At 43.5% G+C, this 27,511-nt stretch overlaps 2 protein-coding genes across 4 annotated transcripts in view; one reads left to right on the plus strand and one right to left on the minus strand.

Annotated features, from left to right (window-relative positions):
- LOC136933698 (rap guanine nucleotide exchange factor 6-like) overlaps positions 1–27,511 on the plus strand; it is a 119,589-nt gene that overhangs the window by 37,728 nt on the left and 54,350 nt on the right. For all 3 annotated transcript variants that reach the window (XM_067229190.1, XM_067229191.1, XM_067229193.1), the window contains 2 exons: positions 14,087–14,156; positions 16,644–16,784. In XM_067229190.1, the coding sequence (XP_067085291.1) occupies positions 14,087–14,156; positions 16,644–16,784 (211 nt within the window). The remainder of the gene's footprint in view (positions 1–14,086; positions 14,157–16,643; positions 16,785–27,511) is intronic.
- The window catches only part of LOC136933706 (homeobox protein MSH-D-like), a 300,351-nt gene that overhangs the window by 29,119 nt on the left and 243,721 nt on the right, over positions 1–27,511 (minus strand). The gene's annotated exons all lie outside the window — the stretch shown is intronic.

Here is a 27,511-nt window from a genome sequence, read left to right on the forward strand (position 1 = left end):
CTCAGTCGACTAGTCGATTTTCTGGTCAATATGCTCTTGGTCGACTAAGATTTTTTTAGTCGAGCTGCCTTATGGCAGTGTGAGATCTGATTCCCGCTTGTGTCATCATTGCTGAATTAACTAAATGTTCTACAGAAATTGTAGATTATATTTTTTAAGACAAATGAAGCAACTCAAAAAAATATATAATTTAAAAGAAAAGGTGTTACTGTTTTCCCTTTCGTTAATCTGCGCTTTGTTTTGGTTTGGTAATTTGCACACAGCACGAGCACAATTGGCTGCCGAACTACAAACTCTGCCATAGCCTACTTTGTCGGTGTTATTAGTCAAAATGGCAAAGAAATCTGTGGTATGGCAGCATTTCATGAAAGTACATTTACAAAGTACCGAAAAAGGTTGAATGCAAACTCTGCAAACAACGGTTTATTTTTCATAGTTCGACGTCGAATATGATGTAGCCTACCACCGGAAAAACGTAAGTTGGCCTAGCCCTACTTCGCTAATGCTAACGTGCTGGGTTGAAAAATGAATATGCCTATTATAAGAATCACATCCAAATCGAATGACATTATCTTCTCCGGCCAAGACAACAAAATCTTTCTCTGTTGCACCGTTCCCCACTCAGCTTCTACGTAAGTTCAAATGCTGCAAGTTTTCAGGCAGTGATAAGCACGCTCTGATGATTTGCATGTTAAACAAACAATATTTTTTATTTGTAGTACATTGTAAGAGATACTAAATACCATCGGCATTCGGTTACAACAGGACTGGTGATACGAGTCTTATTATTAGTAGGCTATTAGCGGCTGAATCTGCAATGTCCAACAGCCATTGAGTCAGATCGGGAAAATGTTTTAAGTTTTTTTTTGTGGAAAAAAAAGCGTTTCAAATTTCGATCAGTCGATTTTCAGACATTTTAGTCGAGTCTTGGTCGACCAAAGAAAATCTTAGTCGGGGACAGCCCTAATCTCCATTGTGACACGTTAGTAGCATCTCTTATGACTGAGATCCTGTTTGCTACAAAGGTTTGGAAGCGTTTGGTTTCGTTGTTGATGTATTTAAGCACTGTTATGCTATCAGTCCAAAAAACAGACTAGTCCAGTTGAAGCTCTAATTGGGTGTGCTCAAGCCTTCGGCGAGAGCACAACCTTTGTTCTCTCACATATATATTATTATTATTATTATTTTTATTTCTTTTTGCCCCCCTAAAACTCAGTAAATACTTGGCCTACATAGACAACGTAGGTGTCAAAAGTTTCGTCTTGGTAGCGATTGAGTTGCTTCTATTGGAATTTACGTTCCGTTGCATGGTTTAAGCTTAAATTAAGTTTTTGTGGCGAAAAGTGAAGCTAACGGTGGCTAATTTGCTAGCCACAGTCACTGACGTTACTAACGTCACTGCGTCACTAACGTCACGAAAACACGCGTGACTACCTTTGCCAGAACATTCGTTTAGCATCTGTTAACTTGGGGGATAGCTAGGCTAACTATAGCTTTACTGCAAGGCAGCTGCAGAAACGCCACAAGAAAAGAGGCCAGGGTGATAACTATTTACTCATTTTACTTTGTGATGTGTAATGTACAATATAAGCTGATATTATTAAGGAAGTACATCTACTTTCGGAAACAGTAGTCTACTATTTCACTGAAGTATTAGCATCATGACATTAGCCTGTGTTTCCCGGGCAACACATACTACAGTGGTCTATGATGTAGCGTTATCTGTTTTCAATCGTTAAAATAAACATTCCTCACATATACATTTTCGTTGTAGGATTTATTCTGACATTAGAAAACGATTTGTTGGTGAAATTACCATTACATGTGGTTTCAAACCAGTGTAGCTCACTGCAACGCTGTAGCTTACGCGAGACACACTACAAAAACATCTAGCTACAGTACACAGCTGTTTAGGAAGTCAAACGGCGACAGAAAATGTTCGGCACTCCCCTTACTTAAATCAAAAGTCTATCTAACTACTAACCTGAACTTCATTGCCACAGCCTAAACGTTGTCAATCTGTTCATGAAAATAATTAATTTCAGCCTAAACCGTACAACGGAACGTTAAATCCAATTCAACCAACGCAATCGCTACCAAGACGAACACAGCAGTAGCCTAGTACTGTACCGTAGTAGTACAATTTACCGGGGCAGCTTCTCAACACAGGGCTATATCGCATTTTGCGTTGTTACTGACAATGATCGCTACCAGTGAGCTTTTTATGAATGAGCAATTTTCCACTAAATAAATGTCAAGCTTATTTACGTTTTGGGGGGCATATTTTCAGTTAGCAGATGGTACCGTTTGAATTGCGATTCCATCTTCTACTGCCGGGTAACGTCGTAGAATAATCTTCAAAGGGGTTGTTTATTCATGAATGAATGCAATATGAGTAGGCTAAATGCCTGAAAATATCATGAGAAGAGAAAAACTTAAAATGACGTTTAAATCATAGAGATTAGGTCAATTTTTACACCGGTCTGCAATAATGTCACGAAAACACGCGTGACTACCTTTGGCAGAACATTCGTTTGGCATCTGTTAACTTGGGGGATAGCTAGGCTAACTATAGCTTTACTGCAAGGCAGCTGCAGAAACGCCACAAACAAAGAGGCCAGGGTGATAAATATTTACTCATTTTACTTTGTGATATGACACACAATTGTGATGTGTAATGTACAATATAAGCTGATATTATTAAGGAAGTACATCTACTTTCGGAAACAGTAGTCTACCATTTCACTGACATATTAGCATCATGACATTAGCCTGTGTTGCCCGGGCAACACATACTACAGTGGTCTATGATGTATCTGTTTTCAATCGTTAAAATAAACATTCCTCACATATACATTTTCGTTGTAGGATTTATTCTGACATTAGTAAACGATTTGTTGGTGAAATTACCATTACCTGTGGTTTCAAACCAGTGTAGCTCACTGCAACGCTGTAGCCTACTGTACCCGAGACACTAGTGTGAGTAGCTAACAACAACTCCTCAGCTGTTTAAGTCAAACGGCAACAGAACATGTTCGGCACTCCCCTTACTCAAAAGTCTTTCAGTAGGGAAACTATCTGACTACTAACCTGAACTTCATTGCCACAGCCTAAACTTTGTCAATCTGTTCATGAAAATAATTAATTTCAGCCTAAACCGTACAACGGAACGTTTAATCGAATTCAACCAACGCAATCGCTATCAAGACGAACACAGCAGTAGTCTACTAGTAGTACTGTACTGTAGTAGTAGAATTTACCGGGCAGCTTCTCCACACAGGGCTATATCGCATTTTGAGTTGTTACTGACAATGATCGCTACCAGTGAGCTTTTTATGAATGAGCTATTTTCCACTAAATAAATGTCAAGCTTATTTACGTTTTTGGGGGCATATTTTCAGTTAGCAGATGGTACTGTTTGAATCGCGATTCTATCTTCTGCCGGTAAAGTCGTAGAATAATCTTCAAAGGGGGTTCTTTATTAATGAATGAATGCAATATGAGTAGGCTAAATGCCTGAAAATATCACGAGAAGGGACAACTTAAAAGGACGTTTAAGTCATAGAGATTAGGTCCATTTGTACACCGGTCTGCCAAATGTATTCGTTTTGATTCAGCCTGTCAGCTGCCTCTTGCAGGGGAAATGAGAAGACGTCATATTTCATTCTACACTTCACTCGTATTTTGAGTTGTAAATGAGCAGCAAAAAAAAGATGCTTTTAAATCTATGTAATCTTTATAAATAATAAGTAGGCCCGATGCATTTTTATATAAAATATACAGACCCCTGTGCAACCGACGCAAGCAAGCACACCCTACAATTTCCCCAGAAATTGTATCCTCTCTAGTTCTTTTTACATTTACATCTATTCATTTAGCAGACGCTTTTATCCAAAGCGACTTCCAAGAGAGAGCTTTACAAAGTGCATAGGTCACTGATCATAACAACAAGATAGCCACAAAACATTGCGAGTAGCCAAAACATGAAGCACACATTGTGACCAACCAAAATAAGTGCCAAAGGGAAGAACCATAAGAGCATGTAGTTAAACAAGTTACAATTAAACAACATGAACCGCTATAAGTGCAAGTGTACCTGTGGAAAAAAGCAAGCAACAATAATAAAAACAATATATCACAGCGAGTACAAAAAATTTAAGTCAGTTACCATTAACCACAAGAGCAACAAGTCTCTAAGCAAGAGTCATTGTGATCCTTGAGGAAACTAACATCGGGTCAAGCGAACCGTTCCTAAGTACCGTTGTACTCCCGGAACAAGTGCGTCTTGAGCCTTTTCTTGAAGGTGGAGAGACAGTCAGTGTCTCTGATGGAGGTGGGGAGTTGATTCCACCACTGGGGGGCCAGACAGGAGAAGAGCTTGTGTTGGGACCGGGCGGTCTTGAGCGGTGGGACCACCAGGCGGTTGTCTGAAGAAGACCGTAGGTGACGGGTGGGGGTGTAAGGCTGCAGGAGAGACTTGATGTAGACGGGTGCAGTCCCGTTCACTGCTCGGAAGGTCAATACCAGGGTCTTGAATCTGATGCGGGCCATGATAGGTAGCCAGTGGAGAGAGATGAGGAGCGGGGTAACATGGGAGCGTCTGGGTAGATTGTAGACCAGGCGGGCCGCCGCGTTCTGAATCCTCTGAAGAGGGCGGGTTGCACATGCTGGGAGACCAGCGAGCAGCGAGTTGCAATAGTCCAACTTGGAGAGGACGAGTGCTTGGACTAGCAGCTGGGTGGAGTGCTCAGACAGGTATCTCCTGATCTTCCGGATGTTGTAGAGGGTGAATCTACACGACCGGGAGACCGCAGCAATGTGGGCCGTGAGGGAGAGCTCGTCGTCCATGGTAACCCCAAGGTTCCTGGCAGAGGATGAAGGGGTCACCGTCGCAGTTCCCAGGGTGATTGAGAGATCGTGGGAGATGGAGGGTTTAGCCGGGATGATGAGAAGTTCTGTTTTGGCGAGGTTCAGCTGGAGGTGGTGCTCGGTCATCCAGGCGGAGATGTCTGTGAGGCAGGCCTCAATCCTAGCTGAGATCCCCGGATCGGTCGGGGGGAACGACAGGTACAGCTGCGTGTCGTCAGCGTAGCAGTGGTAGGAGAAGCCATGGGAGGTGATGATTGGTCCAAGTGAGGTGGTGTACAGAGAGAAGAGGAGGGGTCCAAGGACGGAGCCCTGTGGGACACCAGTGGAGAGCTGGCGAGGGCCTGACAGTTTGCCTCCCCAGGAAACCTGGTAGGATCTTCCCGACAGGTAGGATGAGATCCACTGGAGTGCAGTGCCAGTGATGCCCATCTCAGAAAGTCTGGCGAGCAGGATCTGGTGGTTAACCGTATCAAACGCTGCAGAAAGGTCCAGCAGAATGATAACGGATGACCTGGAAGCCCCTCTGGCAGACTGGAGGGCAGTGGTGACTGAAAGGAGGGCAGTCTCTGTGGAGTGGCCAGTCTTGAAGCCCGATTGGTTGGGGTCAAGCAGGTTGTTCTGAGAGAGAAAGTTAGACAGTTGGTTAGATACAGCACGTTCAATTGTTTTTGAAAGGAAGGGTAACAGTGATACCGGTCTGTAGTTCTGGAGAACGGCAGGGTTAAGGGAGGGTTTTTTGAGTAGAGGGGTAACTCTAGCCTGTTTGAAGGCAGAGGGGAAGGTGCCAGAGGTGAGAGAGGAGTTTAGGACATGGAGAAGAAAAGTTATGATGGAGGGGGAGATGGTTTGAAAGAGAGGGGAGGGATCAAGGGGACAGGAGGTGGGGCGATGAGAGAGAATGAGGTCAGAGATCTCTGCCTCAGACAGGGGAGAAAAAGAGTTTAGACATTTAGTTGGGTCAGTCATGGAGGGTGAGAGGGTAGGAAAGGTGGGTTTAGGGAACCGACTGCTAATGTCGGCGACTTTTTTCTCAAAGAAGGAGGAGAAGTCGTCTGCTGTCAGGGTGGAGGGAGGGGGTGGGGGAGGTGGGTTAAGAAGGGTGGAGAAGGTAGAGAAAAGTTTGTGAGGGTTTGAGGCAGAGTTAATTTTGTTCAGGAAGTAGTGGGATAGGGAGCGGAGGTTGCGGCGGAAAGTTACGAGGGGAGGTAGAAGGAGTTGGAGGGAGAGAGACGGAGAATTGGATAAAGGAGTGATCAGAAATATGTGGTGGGGTTACAGACGTTAAGTCAGTGATACAGTTACGTGTCAGGATGAGGTCTAGCTGTTTTCCTGCCTTGTGGGTCGCCGGTGTGTTCAGCAGCGTCAGCTCGAAGGAAGTCAGAAGAGACTTGAAGTCGACGGCCTGCGTTCCTTCGAGGTGGATGTTGAAGATCCCAAGGATTATCAGCGGTGTTCCATCATCCGGGAGGACGCTGAGGAGCATTTCCAGCTCCTCCACAAAGTCGGCTAGCGGCCCTGGTGGGCGATAGAGGACAACTACGAATGCTTTGATAGGATCAGTTAGCATCACATAATGGTGTTCAAATGATTTGGCAGTAACAGAGAGTGGGGTGGATGTGTATTTAATATGTGGGGAAAGAAGCAAACCTGTCCCACCACCTCGCCCGGTGAGCTTCATACTGCAAGGGATCCCCATCATAAACAGGGATGAGACTTTGTTGAGCCAGAAGTGCAGTGATGTCATTTTGCCTCTGAATTAGGTTACAGACACTGTCTTGGTTACCATAATTCGGTACAGGGGTTGTGGTGTGAATATGCACCTGCACACCTTTTTGCCTACGAGTTTGTACATTTGGCCTTCGAAAAGAGTATTGACTTGCATGGGTCATATCATGAGCTGTTGCAGAGAAAGTTGTTTCTTTTGCTCTCACGACTGGTTGCGGGTAGCATGATCCAATTCCCATGCACATATCCTGTCTTTGTTGCACCTGATCAGGTATATATCCATCTGCATGTGGATTCAATTGAGCCGATAAGTCCTTTGGAGCAGCAAATATCCAAAAATAAGAGTTCATCCCATCAGATACTTCTCAGCTGCTTCTTGATCCCATGGTCCCAAGTGCCTTGATTTTTGCGTTGGTTGCTGCCAGTTCAGTATCTAGTTCCAGTTGTTCTTTCCTTTTCTTCAACTGTTCCTTTTGTGCCTCAAGCTCATGTTTGATTTTTAGGGCGGCAACCCGTTCCATTAGAGCAGCCTTTTCTGCCTGAGCCCTGATGCGTGCAGAGGACGCATCAGATTTGGAGTTTGATTTTGAGGCATTAGAAACACTATCATCAGGTCCAATGTCATCCGAGATTACGTCACTGGATAGCCACACCTTTACATCTTTTATATGGCCGTCCAAAGTTTCCTTTCTTTGTTGAAGCCACTGATTTTGCTTTTCAGGTTCAATTTCAGGCAATGGTAAGTTCACCAATAACTCATGTTGTTCTTTGGCTTCATCACAGAGCATTAGTAAGTGAACCACGTTTGAGTGCACTTCATTTGCATTTTCCTTTGTTCTCATAAGCCCCTTTTGACTTTCCATCAACTTGTTAGCTTGTTTCAGTTTCAGGATTATTGTCTTTTGATACTTTTCGATCAGTGCCATCTAGTGACTTAACATCAGACATATTCGTTTTATCTTAACCTCATTGGCATATGTATGCCGACGGCACGATCTTTCAGACAAACAATATCGTTATAAGAATGTAGCATCCAATAACCCCATTATATTAGCTGTTTCTCTGTTCTCTGTCGGCTTGTACAGCATTCAAGCGTGATTAATGCTGCCAATACACTACCTGCGCATTGAGATTCAGAGTTTCCAATCTCCGTCCAGCGCAGGTGACGACAATGTTTCTTGATTGGGGATAGCGGCCAGGTTTTTGTAAAACAAGAAATCCTTTCCCGTTTGGAGCTCAAGTTCCAATAAAAAGAGCCAGTTCTCACTTAATGTAATGGCACTATTCTAGGTTTTTGCCATTATACACAGGTAGGAGTTTGGTGATCTTACGCAGACAATGTAACAGATTTTCCAGTCCTTGTTTGTAGTTTGTTGCTGTTTATTATGCATAGTTGTAAGTTGACATACCAGATTCCAAATGTCGTTGGTGGTTTGTGATGTGGTCTGTTCTCTCCTCTGTTTACTGGTCTGGTGAGAACTGTGTGCCTTCACTCTACCTGTGCCCCCACCCTTCCTGTCACCTGTGCCCCCCTAAATACAGAACCTTATGCCTCCAATGACTGTCACCCAGTGTCCAAAATAATATGACATGCCACACAAATGGCTCCTACACTACCAAAGGTAACAATCGTGCTGGCTTGCGGATTGCCAGATGGTCTGCTCGCCCGATGGAGTTTGACTATGACGTTCAATACAGACAAGGATCTTTGAACTATGTCGCTGACTGCCTTTCTGGACTTCCCCTTCCGGAGACTTACACTGCATGTGCAGAGAATGTGGAATCTGTGGCGACTATTTTGACTGACCTGAGTGCTGTTTATGGAAAAGACTTCCAGTCTGCGTGCAGTGTCTGCCCTATGTTCACAAAGCTCCGTGCACAGATACGGAAATGCTGGCCCTCACAACCTCACTTGACCCTGACTTGCAACCGTTTTACCTGATCTGCCATGAGCTGGCAGTCGTGGATGACTGTCTTGTCAGAGGTACTCATCGGTTGCTTGTGCCTGAGGCATTGCAAAAGAGACTCATTGATATTGCTCATGAAACACACCAAGGTGTTGTTCGCACAAAACAACGCCTCAGAGAACTCTACTGGTTGCACACAATAGACAGTCAGACAGAGATACTAATCAAGTTTCAAATTTATTTGTCAGGTGCACAGAACAACACAAGGTCAGACTGGGCACTGAAATTCTTGGAAATTCTCAACGCAAAGCAACCTAGCATAACATAACATATAAGTACGAAGAACATAGATTACATCTATGATAAGCTCAAATAAAATAAAAAATATAATGATAAACCTCCTAATATACAAAAATAGTATACAATATACTAGACCTCAATACACATAATGACCTATACTAACCTTATAGACCTATACTAACCTAAGACAAGACCTAAAATAACCTAAGACAAGACCTATACTAACCTAAGACAAAGTGGGGAGTTAGTGCAATAGTGCAATATTGAGCTGAATGTGACAGTGTGTAAAGTGACTAGTAAGAAATGTATCAATGTAAAATGACTAGTGAGAAGTGTATCAATGTCCATATCAATGTCCATTCAGAAGCCTGTCATGTCACCGATTCACACAACCTGTGGCCTTCCCGTTAGGAAGTTGAGGATCCACTTGCAGATGGAGGCGCTTAGTCCCAGGTCCACAAGGTTGGAGACCAGTCTGGAGGGGATGATGGTGTTGAATGCTAAGCTGTAGTCAATGAACATCATACTAATAAAGAACTGTACAACTTGCAGACAATGATAAGTCGACCATTACATACGATGCTCCACTTCAACCTGTGCCCCTATCAGCTGCGGCCTGGGAGAAGGTTTCAGTGGACATTGAGTGCGACGGTAAGGTAGACAAGAGAAGACAAGTAAAAGACATGTTTCCAAGTTCCTCTGCTTCGGTGTTGAATTATTTATAGTCTATGCACGACACAACAGTACACAATACCCAAACCCAGATATTATAATTGATTTAATTCTTCAATATTAAATGAAACCAGTAACCACTCCCGACTCGTTTCAATGACCAGTCAGTGACCAAACAAGCCTACAGCCCAACACTAGCTAGCTGAAATAGCCACACTGATGTACTTTCATTATTTTCCCCATTGACATAACATACCAGCTAACATACCACATAATGGCAGACGTATAACGTAGCAGTGGCAGTGATTGTTTGCTTTGCAGACGTATGGCGTAGCGGTGGCAGTGATTGTTAGCTTTGCAGACGTAGCGGTGGCATTGATTGTTAGCTTTGCAGACAGGTCACATGTCACACGCGCTAATGCAATGTTTACAAAGGTAACGTCACCGCTATCAAAGCTCCCACACGTACTACGTTTCTACGTCGCCGCCATCGCCCCCATTGGGAACCAATGATAAAAAGGCTGAGATGACACGGACATTGTGGGCAAAGCTTGTCTACATTGTATGCTGTTCGGGCGTTCAAGGGCACTTGTCACTCCCCATACTTTGATGGCATACGTTACAGTGACCTAGCATCGGCGGCGTCTCAAGTCGGACAAAAAGTCTAACCAGTATTCACTGCTTCAAGTCAGCCAGCTGCAGCCGGCGGTCGGCACCGCCGGCGCTGCATGAATTCGAACACACCTAATGAAAGAATAATTTGCAGCAGCTTGGCTTACTATCTTTGCACATCCCCTTCACTCTGATTGGTCCTCTGGTCTGCAGCAAGTTTCCTACAAATATCTTGACTCGAGAACCGGTTAACAAACAGAACAAAGTTAATATTTTGCTGGTGTCCTTTTTATAATCCAATGGAGTTCAGTAGGCTACCACAATTGAACTAATGCGATTAATAAAGGCATTTGCAATGAAATGAAACTAAGCGTAGCAAGGAAAACAGGGAAATTCTGTTTAGTTATAAGCGAATTCGCTTTTACAACCGATTATCAGCTGCTTTCAAAGGGGCTGGCTAGCAAACAGAACGACAATATAAAATGGAAACAGCTTATTTTCAGTAAAGATAAGTGAATTTTGTTATATAAATTAATGTCATTACTGATGTCAAAACTGCCAGCACATTGCAAATGTACAAGCGCTCTATGGTGAATTAGGCCTACAATTATGAAAATTGGCTCAACTATTGTGTATGTAATGACTTCTGTTATAAACTAAATGTTTAGATGTTTGTGGTGGTAAGGTGCAATTTAACAGAAAACGAATATACAACATTTTGATCAACATAACACAAGCTATTTATTACGTAGGAAACGGCAGACAAATGAAGGCTACATAATAATTTGCATTAATGTAGGTTAGCACAGTATTGGCAATTTGACGAGAATAGATGTGGATGTTGAACAAGTACTTCAGAGATTACAGTGAATTTCAATTGTGATCTGACAAATATAGGTACCAAAACCACTGAGAAGAACTGTCATCACCAGCTGCATCACGGGCACTGCACTATCCATCTATAATTCCAGAAATCTGTGTGTGTGACCGATAGCATCGCGGGCACTGTGCCTTATCTATAATTTCAGGAATCTGTGTGTGTGTGTCACCAATTCTATCACGGGCACTTTACACTAGTGGAAAATGAAAGAACATAAAAAGTCTAAATTGCTGGTCAAGTAGTTATAAAAAATACTTGCACTGTCAGAAAAATGGGCTAGCTAACAGAAAGACAATATAAAGTGGGTTCTTTATTTCAGTATAGATCAGTGCATTTTGTTACATGAATTAATGTGTTAGCATGAAGGTGTGATTTTGCATGATGCAAAACTCAACCTGCATATTGCAAATGTGCACAAAGTCCAATTAAACTAACCAACATTATAATCACCACCTGCATCACAGGTATAGGCACTGGACTATCTACAATTCCAGAAATCTCTGTGCGTGTGCCACCAAATCAACTAGGCAATATCATGCACCACTGTGCACTATCTATCTATAGTTTCAGGAATCTGTGTTTGTGTGTCTTCCCAACATCTTAATCACCAACTGCATCATGGGCAGTGTGCACTAGTTGGGTGTGCTTTGCCTTCGGCAAGGGCACAACCTTTGTTCTCTCACATATATATTATTATTTTTATTTCTTTTTGCCCCCCTAAAACTCAGTCAATATTTGGCCTACATACACATCCTAGGTGTCAAAAGTTTCGTCTTGGTAGCCATTGAGTTGCTTCTATTGGGATTTACGTTCTGTTGCATGGTTTAGGCTCAAGTTAAGTTTTTGTGGCGAAAAGTGAAGCTAACGGTGGCTAATTTGCTAGCCACAGTCACTGACGTTACTAACGTCACTACGTCACTAACGTCACGAAAACACGCGTGACTACCTTTGGCAGAACATTCGTTTCGCATCTGTTAACTTGGGGGATAGCTAGGCTAACTATAGCTTTACTAGTGATGGGCATTCCGGCTCTTTTTCGTGAGCCGGCTCGTATGGCTCAGCTCACCAAAAAGAGCCGGCTCTTTTGGCTCCCGAACGGCTCTTTAAAAAATACATGTTTTAACTATGAATTTGACTATGATGGGTGTGAAAACAATTTGAATTAAATTATGAAATGAAATCATACTCGACCGTAACCACATATCTTTAAAAATGCATTGTTTTGTCATGGCTCTCCTCCGAGTTTTGACTACTCTCTGACTGTGTGTGAGTTGGCTCGGCCCTCCCTCATGCAGGATTGACAGGAACAGAATGTGAGGATGATCGTGTGCGCCTTTAAGCCTACAAGTATTTTTTTGTTGTTCTTTGAATTAGTCAATTATTTTAAATACAATTAAAATTCATTATTTCATAATCATTTAGTTTTTATAGGCTGTATTAATCTATTAAAAATAGAGTCGGCTCTTCAGATATGCGAGCCAGCTCCCGACGTTCACCTTCAAGAGCCGGCTCTTAGAGCCGGATCGTTCGCGAACGACCCATCACTAAGCTTTACTGCAAGGCAGCTAATTTGCTAGCCACAGTCACTGACGTTACTAACGTCACTAACGTCACGAAAACACGCGTGACTATCTTTGGCAGAACATTCGTTTCGCATCTGTTAAGTTGGGGAATAGCTAGGCTAACTATAGCTTTACTGCAAGGCAGTATAGCTATAGATAACTATTTACTCATTTTACTTTGTGATATGACACACAATTGTGATGTGTAATGTACAATATAAGCTGATATTATTAAGGAAGTACATCTACTTTCGGAAACAGTAGTCTACTATTTCACTGAAGTATTAGCATCATGACATTAGCCTGTGTTGCCCGGGCAACACATACTACAGTGGTCTATGATATATCTGTGTTCAATCGTTAAAATAAACATTCCTTACATATACATTTTCGTTGTAGGATTTATTATGACATTAGATTACAAGTAAACGATTTGTGGGTGAAATGATCATTACCTGTGGTTTCAATCCAGTGTATCACTGCAACGCTGTAGCCTACGCGAGACACTACAAAAACATCTACACAGCTGTTTAGGAAGTCAAACGGCGACAGAACATGTTCGGCACTCCCCTTACTTAAATCAAAAGTCTATCTAACTACTAACCTGAACTTCATTGCCACAGCCTAAACTTTGTCAATCTGTTCATGAAAATAATTAATTTCAGCCTAAACCGTACAACGGAACGTTAAATCCAATTCAACCAACGCAATCGCTACCAAGACGAACACAGCAGTAGTCTACTAGTACTGTACCGTAGTAGTACAATTTACCGGGGCAGCTTCTCCACACAGGGCTATATCGCATTTTGCGTTGTTACTGACAATGATCGCTACCAGCGAGCTTTATATGAATGAGCGATTTTCCACTAAATAAATGTCAAGCTTATTTACGTTTTGGGGGGCATATTTTCAGTTAGCAGATGGTACTGTTTGAATCGCGATTCCATCTTCTACCTGCCGGTAACGTCGTAGAATAATCTTCAAAGGGGGTTCTTTGTTAATGACTGAACGAGTAGACTAAATGCTTGAAAATATCACGAGAAGGGAAAAACTTAAAAGGACGTTTAAGTCATAGAGATTAGGTCAATTTTTACACCGGTCTGCCAAATTTATTTGTTTTGATTCAATGATGAGGCTGCCTCTTGCAGGGGAAATGAGAAGACATCTATTTCATTCTACACTTCACTCGTATTTTCAGTTGTAAATGAGCAGCAAAAAAAATATGCTTTTAAATCTATGTAATCTTTATAAATAATAAGTATGCATTTTTATATAACATATACAGAAATATCAGTTGTAAAAATGTCATTCAAAAACGGACCCCTGTGCAACCGACGCAAGCAAGCACACCCTACAATTTCCCCAGAAATTGTACCCTCTCTAGTTTATTATTAAGATGCAACTCAGACTAGTTATGGACAGACTAGCTAAAGTGCTACTCAGACTACCTAAAGACAGCCTCAGTTTAGATTAGTTATGTTCATATGAGTACCTGTAGGGCGGAATTTTGTAGGACTGTGTGGTCCCACTGTTTTAACCTGTATGTGTGTTCTCTACAGCTTTGGGAAGCAGCTTGGAGGCAGAAGAGGCTGTGAATGCATCACTTTAGAGCCATCAGAAATGATTGTGGTGAGTAGTAAAGACTTCTCGCCCTCTCTCTTTCTCTACCACCCCCCCCCCCCCCTCCTCTAGATCTCTAGATCGGGGTACTCAATAGGTGGACTCCGTTCCGGATCCAGACCCAGACGCAATACAATTTGGACCAAAGCCAAAATCAACATTCTAATTTAGTCATGATCCAAAGAGTTTTCATTGGCGCGTGATTTTGCGCTATAGCCTATATTTTTTCCTACTAGATGTGGTTTCCCTCTTCCGTGTCCAATCCAAAGGTCCAATCAGGAGCTGTAATAACTGTAATCACCATGACAACTCACTCACTCAACATTGGACGCAACCTCTGTGGGTCACGCAGGTTGTGTGTGTCATTCGCAACAACGCAGGCTAATCGATTTGCTAACGGTACCTGTTTCTTCCTTAGCTAAAATCATGGCATGACAAAACCCGAAAAACTTCAGACAGGGGGCTGACAAGTATGCATTTGTGCTGCGGTGGGGAGCACAAAACCAATGTGATTAATCTGCAATGAGACGGTTTCCCTTGTCAAAAGTGGTAACATGAAACGTCACTATGACACAAAGCATAGACACTTTGAACAAAATTACCCCCAGAACTCTGAGGTAAGGGCCAGAAAAATAAACTATCACTGTTCCGGATTCTGGACTGAATGGAAATTTGGTGAGTGGACCTTTTGGGTTTCTAATTGAGTACCCCTGCTCTAGATGTTAGAAAACTGAATTGTGGCCATACGACGTCACCTACATAACATGATCATATTATAGAATAACACGATAATCTGAAGATAGATAGACTTTCTACGCCAATTATATCTCTTGGTCCAATGATGTCATAGCATCCGTAAACCCCTCAATGTGTGTGTGTGTTGTATCATTGTAAAGTAAGTGTTATTATGCCACTTGTACGTGTCATAGAGAGAGACAGGTAAAGAGGGAGATTGAGAGAGATAGCAGGGGGTGAGACACATAGAGAGAGAGAGAGAGAGAGAGAGAGAGAGAGAGAGAGAGAGAGAGAGAGAGAGATGGTGAGAGGGAGACAGGGCAGGAAATGGTGTTCTCTATTAGGTTAGGAGTGCCTGTGGCTTGGCTGGGTACTCTCCTGGTTATCATCCCAGGGGAGATGGGGGGGATGAAGGAGGAGCAGGAATATGATGAAAAGAAGGAAGATGAGGAAGTCAGGGAAATGAAAGTAGGCACTGTGAATAGATTGAGGGGCTGATTTTCAGAGACGGTAAGGGGGAGGAGAGAGGGCCGTGAAGGGGAGGGGCAAAGAGATGGGAAAGGGAGAAGGAGGGAGGTAAAGAGCGCAGAGGAGGAGGGCTTGGAGGGCAGTGAAGGCAAGAGGTGGAAAAAAGGAGGTGGGGAGGGCAGAGGGAGGGAGGTGTGGTGGGAGGGAGGGAGAGGGAGGGAGGGGAAATTACATAAACTTATTCATATGCCACTATTTTCTCCCCTTATCTCCTCCTTACTGAAATCTGGTCAACAAGCAAGCAAGCCAGCAGTAATCTAGTTAACCAGTCTGCAAGCCAGTCAACTAATCAGCCAACCGGTTGGTGTTTTTATGAACCTTTGTGAGTGTAGCTAGCCAGTGTTCAATAGGCCTAGTGTTCAAGTTCCAGGAAGTCAGTGTTCACACATGATGTCTCAGCTGCTGAGGATCCACTGGTTGGGACTGGATGATCCACCAAGAGTATAGGGAGAGAGACAAGCACACACAGTAGGTTTAGGGGTTAAACAACAAACACAAATCTTATTTTCTGTAACAGCCTGAATCGGAAAATGTTTCTTACCTAGAAAGGATGCGACACCTAAAGCATCATGTTTTTCCTCTTTCTGAAGTTAATTTGTCTCTCTTACATTTTACGAGTTGACACTTATGCTTAGCAGTTTAGATATTATGTTGTCTGTGTTACGCTAAAGTTAGGTAACGAGGAAACAAAACATTGCTCTGGAGTCAACAGAGGACTAGAGGGGGGCGCAGGCATAAATGCTATGGCCGGAATATGCAGTGTCAGACTGGAGAGGATATTTGTGTATTTACGGTTTCCTGCAGGAAGTGGGGCCTCTTTGTGTGAGCCCTGAGGTACTGCTCTAAGAGCCACATGACTTGGGCTCTGAACAGTATTTTGAGAGGATGCGCGCTCTAGAACCCTGGCTCTGACGCACACACAACCTCGCCGTCTGTTGTTCTGTCTGTCCGTGCCGTCCATCGCCAGGTGTTCACTGGTGTGTTCTGGATGCCGTGACGATGAGCACCCTGCGTTGGCACAGGCTCTCCATGCTTTGGAAGTATTGGATGTTCAACCAGGACACCTCGGACACAGCCAATCCGAACGCAGAAGAGCCTTGTCAGAACGTGGAACCACAGAATCAGAATGTAGAATTTAGCGATCGGAACCCAGACTCTCGAAGCCCAAGTTCTAGTGAGAGTTCGGTGAGATGGAGTGTGTGTTCTGAGGCGTGTGGCGATGGTTTGTTCCAGGTGGAAAACGGTGGAGAGGGGGACGACGGCGCCCTGCAGAGAGAAACGTCCAAGAGACGGTCCCGGCGCCACTTCCGCAAGGTCAACTCCCGGGGAGAACGGGAGCTCATCACGGATGGCCAGGACCTGGGCTGCCATACGGTAAGAACCTCTGGCTAACAGGCAGTCACATGGTAGCAACATGCTAACTCCAAGGTGCTAAGTTAGCCGTGTAGCGTGGTGTGTCTGGATACTGAGAGAACTTGAAGAGAACACAACTCCTGAACTGGAGGCAAAATGTATGACAGTCAGGACTTTCTCTCCCTATCTTTTTCTCTGTATCTCTCACCCTCACTATGCTTTGTTCTCAATGGTGTGCATGGAGTCACTTCAGATCAAATTATACCACTAATTCACCACAGTTTAATAATATATGCTAATTAAACAGTCATCTTGACCTCTGAGGGAGCTTTGTCAAAAGCTCTTTAGTCAGACTTGATCAATAGTAGAGTGTGTGTGTGTGTGTGTGTGTGTGTGTGTGTGTGTGTGTGTGTGTGTGTGTGTGTGAGTGTGTGAGTGTGTGAGTGTGTGAGTGTGTGAGTGAGTGAGTGAGTTAGAGGGGGAATTTACCCTGTGTTGATAGAATCCCTCAAGCATCAGGGTGCCACAGTTACCAGTTTTCAGTTATCACTCTGGCCCATGTTGGTACACACACACACACACACACACACCCTGGTGTATGGCATGGTAGACTGGACTCTGATCCTGTGGTAGGTCGATAGTTTCCCTGGTCTCCTAGCTACGTGATTCCTGCTGTCCAAACCACACACCCTCACTACTGTCACTGTCAACACTGATGACCCTCCCCCCATGACCCTCCTCTCTCTGTCTCTCTCTCTCTTACTCTTTCTCTCTCTTTATTTGTCTCTTTCTCTCTCTTACTCTTAGACTTTCTATCCTTCATCTTGGTGTGTGTGTTAAGTCACTGAGATGCAGGCACATGCTTTTGTTTGAGATGAGATTAGGTGAGTGCTAGTCATCTGAACTCCTGTGATGACTGACCTGGCTGACAGCTTGGCTGTCTGGCTGTCTGTTTAACTGGGTGACTTAATCAGTGGATGACTCAATGACTGTCTGTTTGTCAGCCCTGGCTGACTGCTTGACTGGCTGACTGCTTGGTTGGTTGATTAGATGGCTATTTCACTGGTTTATAGCTGGCTGGCGTTTGACTAGCTGGTGGACTTCCTGGCTGTTGACCAGCTGACTGGTAGGTTGGATGTCTGTCTGTCTGTGGAGACAGCAGGTACACATGTAAGTGACTGCTGAAACCAAAACTGCTGTCTGATGTTTTTCCTCAGAGAGACAACAGAGTAATGTATCGAGAGGGAGGGAGAGAGAGAGAATCTACACAGAAGGGGAGAGAGATGATGAAGGCTAAATGATGACCTAGTCTGTTGTAACGGACTCTTATTGATCCAGCAACATAATATGCTCTTCTGGGAGGAGGATGATGATGGTGGTGACAATGATTATGAAGATGACGACAACGATTATGAAGATGATGGCAATGATGATGCCAAAGCCTCAGAAAGCCACACACACTCTTTTTTCCTCTTTATCTGCGTTTCTCTCTGTCTCTCTCATCCCTCCCATGCCTTGTAGAGATATTACAGAGCTCTGCTGGCTGGTCTATTGCATGGCTCGTTAATTTTACATGAGCCTCAGTGCTGAGCAGTGGCCAGTGGAGATATCTTAATGGATGATTAAAGCCATCTCATCACTCTTGCTTGTTGTCTCAACATCCATTCTAAATTATATTTACATTACACTCACTCTCACCCTTATCCATCTCCCCCCACTATCTCACCCTCAACCTTTCACCCGCATCTATCTAACGTCATCCTTTCATTTTTATCCATCTATCTTCTTAAATGTTTTTGTCAAGCAGGGTTGTTTTTCAGCTGTTAAGCAATGGTACACATGCAACAAGGATATAAACTAGTGCAAGCTAGCTGAAAGTGTCTGCTCTGTTGCACATGCAACAATGAAACCAGGCTGCTAGTCAACGGCATGCGGTATCCAACTTCCTGCTTGCGGTGTCCATCTTCCTGTCAGTCTGCAAAACGTCTGCTGCTTGTCTGTTCCGTTTTGCATCTTCTGTGCAAGAGAATGTGGCAGGGCCTGCAGACCATCACAAACTACAAATTGAGGCCAGCATCAAACGGCCTGAGCCAACAAATCTCCAATTATTATAATCTGAGGTGCGCTGGACATTATGTAAATTAAACGCTCACAAGGCTTCTGGTCCAGACAGAATAACCCTAGAGCAGGGATCACCAACCTTTTTGAAATTGAGAGCTACTTCATGGGTACTGAGTCAAACGAAGGGCTACCAGTTTGATACACTCTGAGATTCTGAAATAAAAAATTTGCTCAGTTTACCTTTAGTTATATATTATTATTAATGATTAATGATACACATCCATGTGAAGAAGACACTGATCACGTTAATGATTTCTCACAATAATTATCAACAATGACTTAACAAGGTGGGAAACAGATAATATCAATATTCAACACTTTATTTCTATTAATCTCAGCAATTGTTTAAATTTTCAGATGATCACTTCTACAACATTTCATAGGAAAAATGTCCCATTTTCACTAGCCACTGACAAACCCTTTTAACAAATCATGAACTATATTGCTTTTTCTCCCCGTAGCGCGCTACCTGATGGGTAGTTAGCATGGTAGCTTTTGTGACACATAGTGAAGTGTTTCTCCACATTGTGCCGCTTTGCCGTCGCCACATTCGCCCCGCAAATGAGACACACGTAGCTTTCTTTCACAGAAGTAAAAAAGAACTATTCCTGTGAAAATTTAGTTTTCTGCCATGTTTTTGGAGTAAGAAACCCCGAACGCTGAAGTTTTGTCATGCGCACAATACTGGTTTTTACTTTTATCAATAAAAGCATTTTTTTTATGAATTTTTAAGATATTGTCATTTTCAAATCTATATAAATGCAAGTGTGATTAAAAAAGAATTGCAACAGAACACATTTTTATTTTAATCGCAGCTCACTGGTGAGTTGTGCTATTTTTTTAACAGGCCTGCGGGCGACTCATGTGGTCCTTGGGGGCGACCTGGTGCCCGTGGGCACCGTGTTGGTGACCCCTGCCCTAGAGTCATCAAAAGCTGCTCTACACATCTGGCTCCTGTCTTCACAGACAAGTGCTTCAAGATGACTACGATAGTGCCAGTAGCCAGGAAAACCAGGGTGGCCAGTCTAAGTGACTACCGTGTCATGAAGTGTCTGGAGAAGTTAGTTATGGCACACAACAACACAGTCATACATACTCACACCAGCTTTCCTTCAGAGCAAACATGTCAGTGGACGACTAAATCTTTCTGTAGTATCTGGACAAAAGGGACACCTATGCCAGGATGCTATTCATAGACTTCAGCTCTGCCTTCCAGGGCTCCATACAAACCTTTTCTACTAGGAGCACTGTAGCCCCTAACTGAAGATTCGAGGGGTACAGGCAGAACATTTATGGGCGCTATTTGTGTGCCAAAAGGGAGACATTTGCCGACCTCCCAACTCCTTACAGGAGCATTTGTACAAGTTCAAATAACTGTTGTGGCGCAACATTTATTAATTTCTCTACAAAATGTTTGCTAATTGCACAGTAGTATGTGCTTGCTGTGAGCTGATACAGTAACCGGTCCACCGTTCTATCCAACATTACACAACCAATTAAACTTCATCGTTATATTCTTAACTTTAATGCAGTATTTAGATTGGTTAATATTAGCCGTCAATCACTCCCTTTGTGAGACACCCAAGCGACACACACGTGTGTAGATGACATTACCCACACATTTGAGTAATCACTCATGGACCCTCCCTCCTCACACACGTTAGCAAACTCTGGCAGACTTGCTCCCTCCTTGTTTTTCAACGTCAAAAAAAGAAAATAAAAAGTCTAATTTGCATGTCCCACATGTGTAAGTAGTTGTCAAAAGTACTTTCATGGTCTCCAAAAATGTTCACAAAATGTGACCATTTGGTTGCAGTCTAGAGCCCTGGCCTTCAACATCACTCTTCCCACCAAACTGGTCTCAAAGATGGGAGAACAGAGTCTGGGCAGCTCCATATCCAAATGAATCCTGGATTTCCTTACAGATGGACCATTACATTTACATTTAGCTGACGCTCTTATCCAGAGCGACTTACAGTACTTATAAGTACAGGGCCATTCTCCCGAGGCAAGTAGGGTGAAGTGCTTTGCCCAAGGACACAGCGTCATTTTGCACGGCCGGGAATCGAACCAGCAACTTTCTGATTACTAGCCCAATTCCCTAACCGCTCAGCCACCTGACCATACGTGGTGAGGATACGATAACTACGATAACTGCCTTGGACTCGCTGTACACCTATGACAAACAGAGCAGCAACTGCATCATCAAGTTTGAGGGTCCATCCAGGGTGAGTAGGCAGAGAGAATAACCTGCTTCACATTCCTGGGGATGCAAATCTTTGATTACCTCAGCTGGACCAACTACACCGAAGCCATTCTGAACAAGGCACAACAGCACCTACACTTTCTGAGGTGCCTGTGGAGATGGGGCCTGAGCACACACACTCTTGTGAACTTTTACTTCAGCATCATCAAAAGTGCCCTGACAGGCGGCATCACAGTGTGGTATGGCAATACCACTGCCCAGGACAGGAAGGCTTTATGGAGGACTGTGAAAGCAGTGCAGAAGGTGTAGGGCTACCAGCCATCAGCGACCTCTACAGCACACACACTGCAGCAGAGCCCTCTCCATCACCACACACACACACCTTCCCACCCTAGGTGTTATGTGTTGCACCCCTGCCGTTGAAAGAGTCCATATGGCATTCATGACAAGAACTAACAGGTTCCATGTCAGCTTTTTCCCCAGGCGGAGCACATACATTGTGTGTCCATCGGCCACCCCTGTCAGGACTCTACCAGCCACCATCTCACCTGGCTCATCCTCCCCTTGAACATCTTCCCACTTACCAGAATAAACCCCACCCCTCATCCCTGTCACTTCCCTGAACTACATTCCCCCCACTGGATGACAGCCCCCCCACCTATACCCTCCCTTGCTCCAGACCCGTTGCACTGCGTTCAAACTCCATCTCACCCAACCAGCACAAGTCACTTTACTTGCATGTACCTATTGTTAGGTTCTTTGTTGTTATTCTTAGCTTAGATCATTCTCTGTTTTTAGGTAAATGATTCAGTATTATTTAAAAAATCGAAATATTTTACATTACATTGTCGTGTATTATATTTTTAATTGTTGATGAGAATACTAGTTGATAAAGGTTAGGACTTATTCATTCTAGATTATTTATTATAATTTTTTTGGTTGGTTGGTTGGTTTTGATAGGCCGCTAGGGATTGTCAGGAGGAGCAAGACCAACGAAATCAGATGTACCTGCACTCGTAACCAATGGCACTAAACTTAAACTACTCTCCCTCTCCCCCCCCCCCCACACTTTCCGTGCCCCTTAGCCACCGTTGCTGACCTTTTCTGAGTACTTTCCTCTGCCTTTAAACTATTTTAGAGAGAGAGAACGGAGGAGGAGATAGAGAACAGAGGAGGTGCACTCACTGAAGATAATGGAGAGTGAGGGGGGGGTTGGGCGGGAGAGAATGGTCAATAGAGGTGAATGTTGGTGGGAGGGACTCAAAACTGGGGGATTAACCTCTTAATTACACTCCCCCATCCCCAGAGTATAAAGTGTAGTATACCTCAGAGTCCATGGTTATGGTTTAAAAATCCCCCAAATCAATTGCTACCGTTTTTGCCGTATCACGACTGATTGCAAAGTCCTTTGGCACATCGACTCACATTATGAATTTCACGCCACTGTCAGAATATTGTACACATCTTTTGGGTATCTCTCAAGTTAGACATCCCTTAAAATATTGTGGTGGTCCTTTGAATTTCCTTAATTTTAGGCTTTGTTTTTTTTCCAAACCATAACTAAAACTGTTTTGTTTGTTTTTTGTATAGTGAACTGTATGGTAGTGTATAGTTTACTATAGGATTGTATATTATTGTTTACTATAGTATTGTATTGAGTATTACTGTAATGTAGTATTGTGTAGTGTAGTGTAGTGTACAGTCATAAACTCTGCTATTGCATATGCTCCAGCAATTTTTAGTTGTTTCCTCATTTGTGCCCAAATGACTACCATTGTGAACTTTGCTCCTTTCTCCTCCCCTCCTTGCTTCTTCCTTCCCCCTCCCTCTTTCCCTCCATGTTCTTCCCCTCCTCCGTCCTCCTGCTCCTTCCTTCCTGTGTTCCACCCTATGTACTCTTTTCCCCTTGACCTTACTTATCCCTCAACTCTCTCTCACATACTCTGGAGGAAAGAGTGGATGGGGGGAAGGGCAAGGTTTTTCCTGCATAGAGAAAATGTTGGCGCGCGCCAAAGCCGTTTTCCCTAGCGCCAATGACAAATCCTGAGCGCCAAAGGCAAAAAAAGTCTGCGATGAAGAAAATAAAAAAAGCTGTGTTCATCACGCGTGCAATGCATGTCAGCGAATATGTTCTCAATAGTATGTTTCAAGTAGGCTACAGCCGAACCTTCGTTCTGTTTTGATCAATAGTAATCGAGTTGATAAGCGTGTCTTCTTGTCTGATCAATACGCAACTGTGAGTTGCGCAAATGGACAGAGTGGCCACTAAACTGTCGTTCTGCTGCGAGGGCCAGCCCGACGTGCACGAATACACCTGTACAAATGCAAATGAAATTTCCACTCAAAATTCTGACAAAAGTTTGAATTACGATTTCCAACGCAGCCTCCATTGGTATTCTTAACCTGGAATGATAATATATAGTGCAATGTTTCCTCTATGGCTAAATTTCTGAAATCAGACAAAATCTTTGGCCGTCTATCAGCAGTAATTGTTTGAGTGCAGGTCTGAGCTCTAACCTGTTAGTGCAACCCTAGAATTGCACGGACATGCGCTTCACACCGCAGTTGAGATTGTGTGTGTGCGTCCTTGAGAACTGTAAGTCGTATAACTGATGTTGTCAGTTCATTTAAGCCTGTTATTGTATAAGTCTATAGTTCTTGCAAATTTTAATCAAGTTAACTGGCGATTTTCGTTGTTTGTATTCTTCCCCTGCTTGCTAAATTGCACATGTCTGTTGATTCGATAGCGATTGCTGCCCTTGCTCAGGTTTGTAATTTAGGTGCATTATTATTCTGAAGTAGTTTTAATTAATAAAAAGTGGGTTTATTGTTATTATTTGCTACAGAATGCTTAGCCTATCAAGATCAAATGAAGCAGGCAGTGTACATGCTTCAGAGTGGCCTGCACCTTAATCGATAGACTAGGCTACTGACCATTTACAATAAGTTGTTACGTCAATTATTAATTGGCAGCATTTATGGCATTTAGAACATACTTTATGAGTGTAAGGTGTCCTTAAGTAGCCTTTAGTAACTTTATTGCTTTAGGGGAAATATAACGAAAATATGCAATTGATGCAAATGCAAAACACCTGGGAATAAATACATTGATTAGAAAAAACAAGAAAAAAAAGAATATATATATACATATATGTTTTTTTCGAGCACCGAAGACCCATTTTGACCCAGGAAAAACCCTGAAGGGGCGTTGTTAGACATAAAGCTCTACTGGGGTACAGGCCGCTATTTATATCCCTTTTTTTTTCTTCCAAGCTTGCTGCGCACGATGCACTACTCGGCAATAGAAACTCCCTTTGCTTAACCCACAATACAACAGTTCAGGGATGCAAGTTTGGCAGGGACATCAATAGTTAATGCGAGAATGCATTTGTTCCGCATTAATTTGAGCACAAAATACTTTTTTGAGCTTCATGTAATATTGTTTTAGTCAAAATAAGATGATCGGTAGGCCTATCATTTCGAAACTTTCTTTAGTTTTGTAATGTTTTCTTAGCCTACCTCAATTCTGACTTGTGTGCCGAGTCCGACACCTGGATTTCTGTGTGCGTGCTGCAGGGGCTATTTGGAAAGCTCAGAAGAGCGCGCTGACATGGAATTCTGTGTGCATCGGTTTATGTTTTTGGTTAAACTGCTTCGATTTTACAAGTGTTGATTGGGATACTGCGTTATTTTTTTTCTCGGGATTATCAATCTAAATGAATGCACTGACTTATAAAGTAAATTGTTAAAACTCAAACTTTACATTGTACTGGGGCACAGCAGATTTATACTGTGGCACGTCCCAGTAAAGAGGGTCTAACAACGCCCCTGACGAGGGGATGGGGGGACGGGGGTCTCTTCTACTGAGCTTGGCGCCTGAAAGGTTTTAATTACCCTACAACCAATTAGGTGTGAGTGGAGTGCCTCTCCCATGCACACATATGTAGGGGTGTTCTCTCTACACACAGGCAGTAATGTGTGGGTGTGTGTTATTGTTGGGAGAGCATTGAGGCGTGACTCCCCATTATAGTGATTCCGTCTCTCCACTGTGCTGGGACAATGAGCCTCAAAGGAGAAACACACTGTTGCACTGTGTGTGTGTACAACCAGGTCATGATTCTCCCTGGTTGTATCTCTCTCCCAGGTCATGATTCTCCCTGGTTGTATCTCTCTCCCAGGTCATGATTCTCCCTGGTTGTATCTCTCTCCCAGGTCATGACTCTCCCTGGTTGGATCTCTCTCCCAGGGCTCATGTGGCCATGTATAACTGGGATGTGAGTCTCATAGACACCTTCCAGTGGGTCCTCTCTTACTCGCACATACATGCACTCTCTTTTTCTCTTTCTGTCCTTTCTCTCTTTGTCACAGGATGTGCATCCTGTTTGACGTCCAGTACGTGTTGTTGTGGCTGTCGCTATGTTGCCGGGGGTGTATTATTATTTGCAAAAAAGGAACAGTCCATGTTAAGGAAACTTTATTGTTCATGCTTGCAAACATGTGAAGGGGGTTTAATATTTGCCAAACAACAAAAACGAATTCCCCTATGGTTTAAAGGAAGAGGGGAAACTGAGCAGTGTATCAACATTAACCAAATTAAGTCAATACCAATGGAAATTGCAGTTATTTGACTCTATGGGTTAAATCAGAGCAAGAATGGTCAGAGTAAGTAAAATGGGTTAAAATGAAATATACATTTAATACCATTGCAAATGAATGAAATCAAGTACAAGCAAACATGTTACAAAATTAAGGTTAACTCTTACCTACTCTACCATGACTATTGTAAACCAGAGATAGAAAGCAAGAGGGGAGGAAGGAGGAGTAGGACAAGCCAGAGCTGAGGAGAAGGTCTCAGGAGATGAAGAATCCCCAGAACAATGCTTCACAATTCCCTTTATACACAAGAACAACCAATCAGACCACATCTTGACCCTTACTTATCAACATATGACTAGCAATGCGACAGTAAGTTACACAATGAGGTGTGAGACCCATCAGGCAGAGACTCCGTCCAGCAAATCCATATTTTAGCATATGAGAGGTGGGGGCAGGGTGACACCCAGTCTTACACATGCATACACACACACACGTCCTTCAGCATCTAAATCAGTCCATAAAACGTAAGTCCATCCATGGAGAGGTGCTTTGGTGGAGGGTGGGGGTATCAGGGAGTATTAGAGGACCCTCTGCGGGGTTCAAAAGCTTTCTGCATCTGTCTCTTTCTGGATCTCTCGGTCTTTCTCTTCTCTCCTGCACCATTGTAATGTAGTGGGCTGCTGAATCCCATTTACCCATTATTCTCCTCTTTTCTGTTCCCCTCTCCCCTCCCTCCCTGTCTCTTCTCTTCCCTCCCACTCCCCCCATGCTCCCTTCACTCTGCGCTCCCTGTGTGTGATAGGGGTGACATCATCCTTTTACTCCTCAGCCAATCGGAAACAGGCACATGGAACCTAGCTTTTTATAGGAGTGTTATGTGTACATGAGAGAAGAGATTAAGCCTGGCACAGAGAGAAAGGGGGGGAGCTCTGCTTTCTATACTGTTAGTATAACATTCTGGTATCCCCCTAGTATTTCTGGGTCTGTGTGTCTGTAAGAGCTGTTGAGGGTGACTGTCACCATGGTCATTGTTCTGATTCTATTCAGTGTACAGGTGTCAGGTCATTTTAGTGTTGCGGGTGTTATAATAGAGCTGGGTATGATCTTATACACAGCTTCTGGTCCCAGGCAGCCAGTAACATCTGGACAAAGCACACCTCAAAAAATTCTGTCAAAGGGCGAATTTGCATATATCCCAGCATGCCCCTACAGTTTTTTTTACCCATCTTATACGTCGTGTTTGGTGCACACAGTTTGTGATTTCTTATTTTCCATTGTTGTTTATGCATTTGTTTGAACGGAGGTGGGGTCAAGGGCGGGGGATTGGGGGATGACTGACTGGATACACAGAGGGTTATGTTCGAATCTGATCAATAAAGATGCGCTTTCCTCTCCATCGCTCTTTCGCTTTCTCTCTTTCTGTTTCTCTCTTTTGCTCTCTAACTCCTCCTTTTCTCTCTGCATGTAACTCTATTTTTCTTTTTCTCTTCTCTTTCTCTCTGACTCTTACTCTTTTCCTCTCTCATTTGCTCTCATTCTTTTTCTCTCCTTTCCATCTTTGCATCTCTCTAGCTCAGGCTGGGAGGCAGACAATCAATCTAATGCAGTTTCCCCCAGAACTCCCTCCCTCCTCCCTCCCATCCCTCTCACTGCACAGGTGATGTCATTCTTTTTCAGCTGGGCTCCCCTCCCTCCCTGCCTTGCTTGCTGGCTTCTTATTGGTGGCTGGCTCTACGCATCGCAACCTCCAGTTCGCTGCTTGTTCTCCAGAGTAGGAGGGGGGAGCAGGAGTGATCGCAAGCCAGGGAAGTGCACTCTGAGCTGG

Source organism: Osmerus mordax, chromosome 25 (assembly GCF_038355195.1).
Source record: "Osmerus mordax isolate fOsmMor3 chromosome 25, fOsmMor3.pri, whole genome shotgun sequence".
NCBI classification, from domain to species: Eukaryota; Metazoa; Chordata; class Actinopteri; order Osmeriformes; family Osmeridae; genus Osmerus; species Osmerus mordax.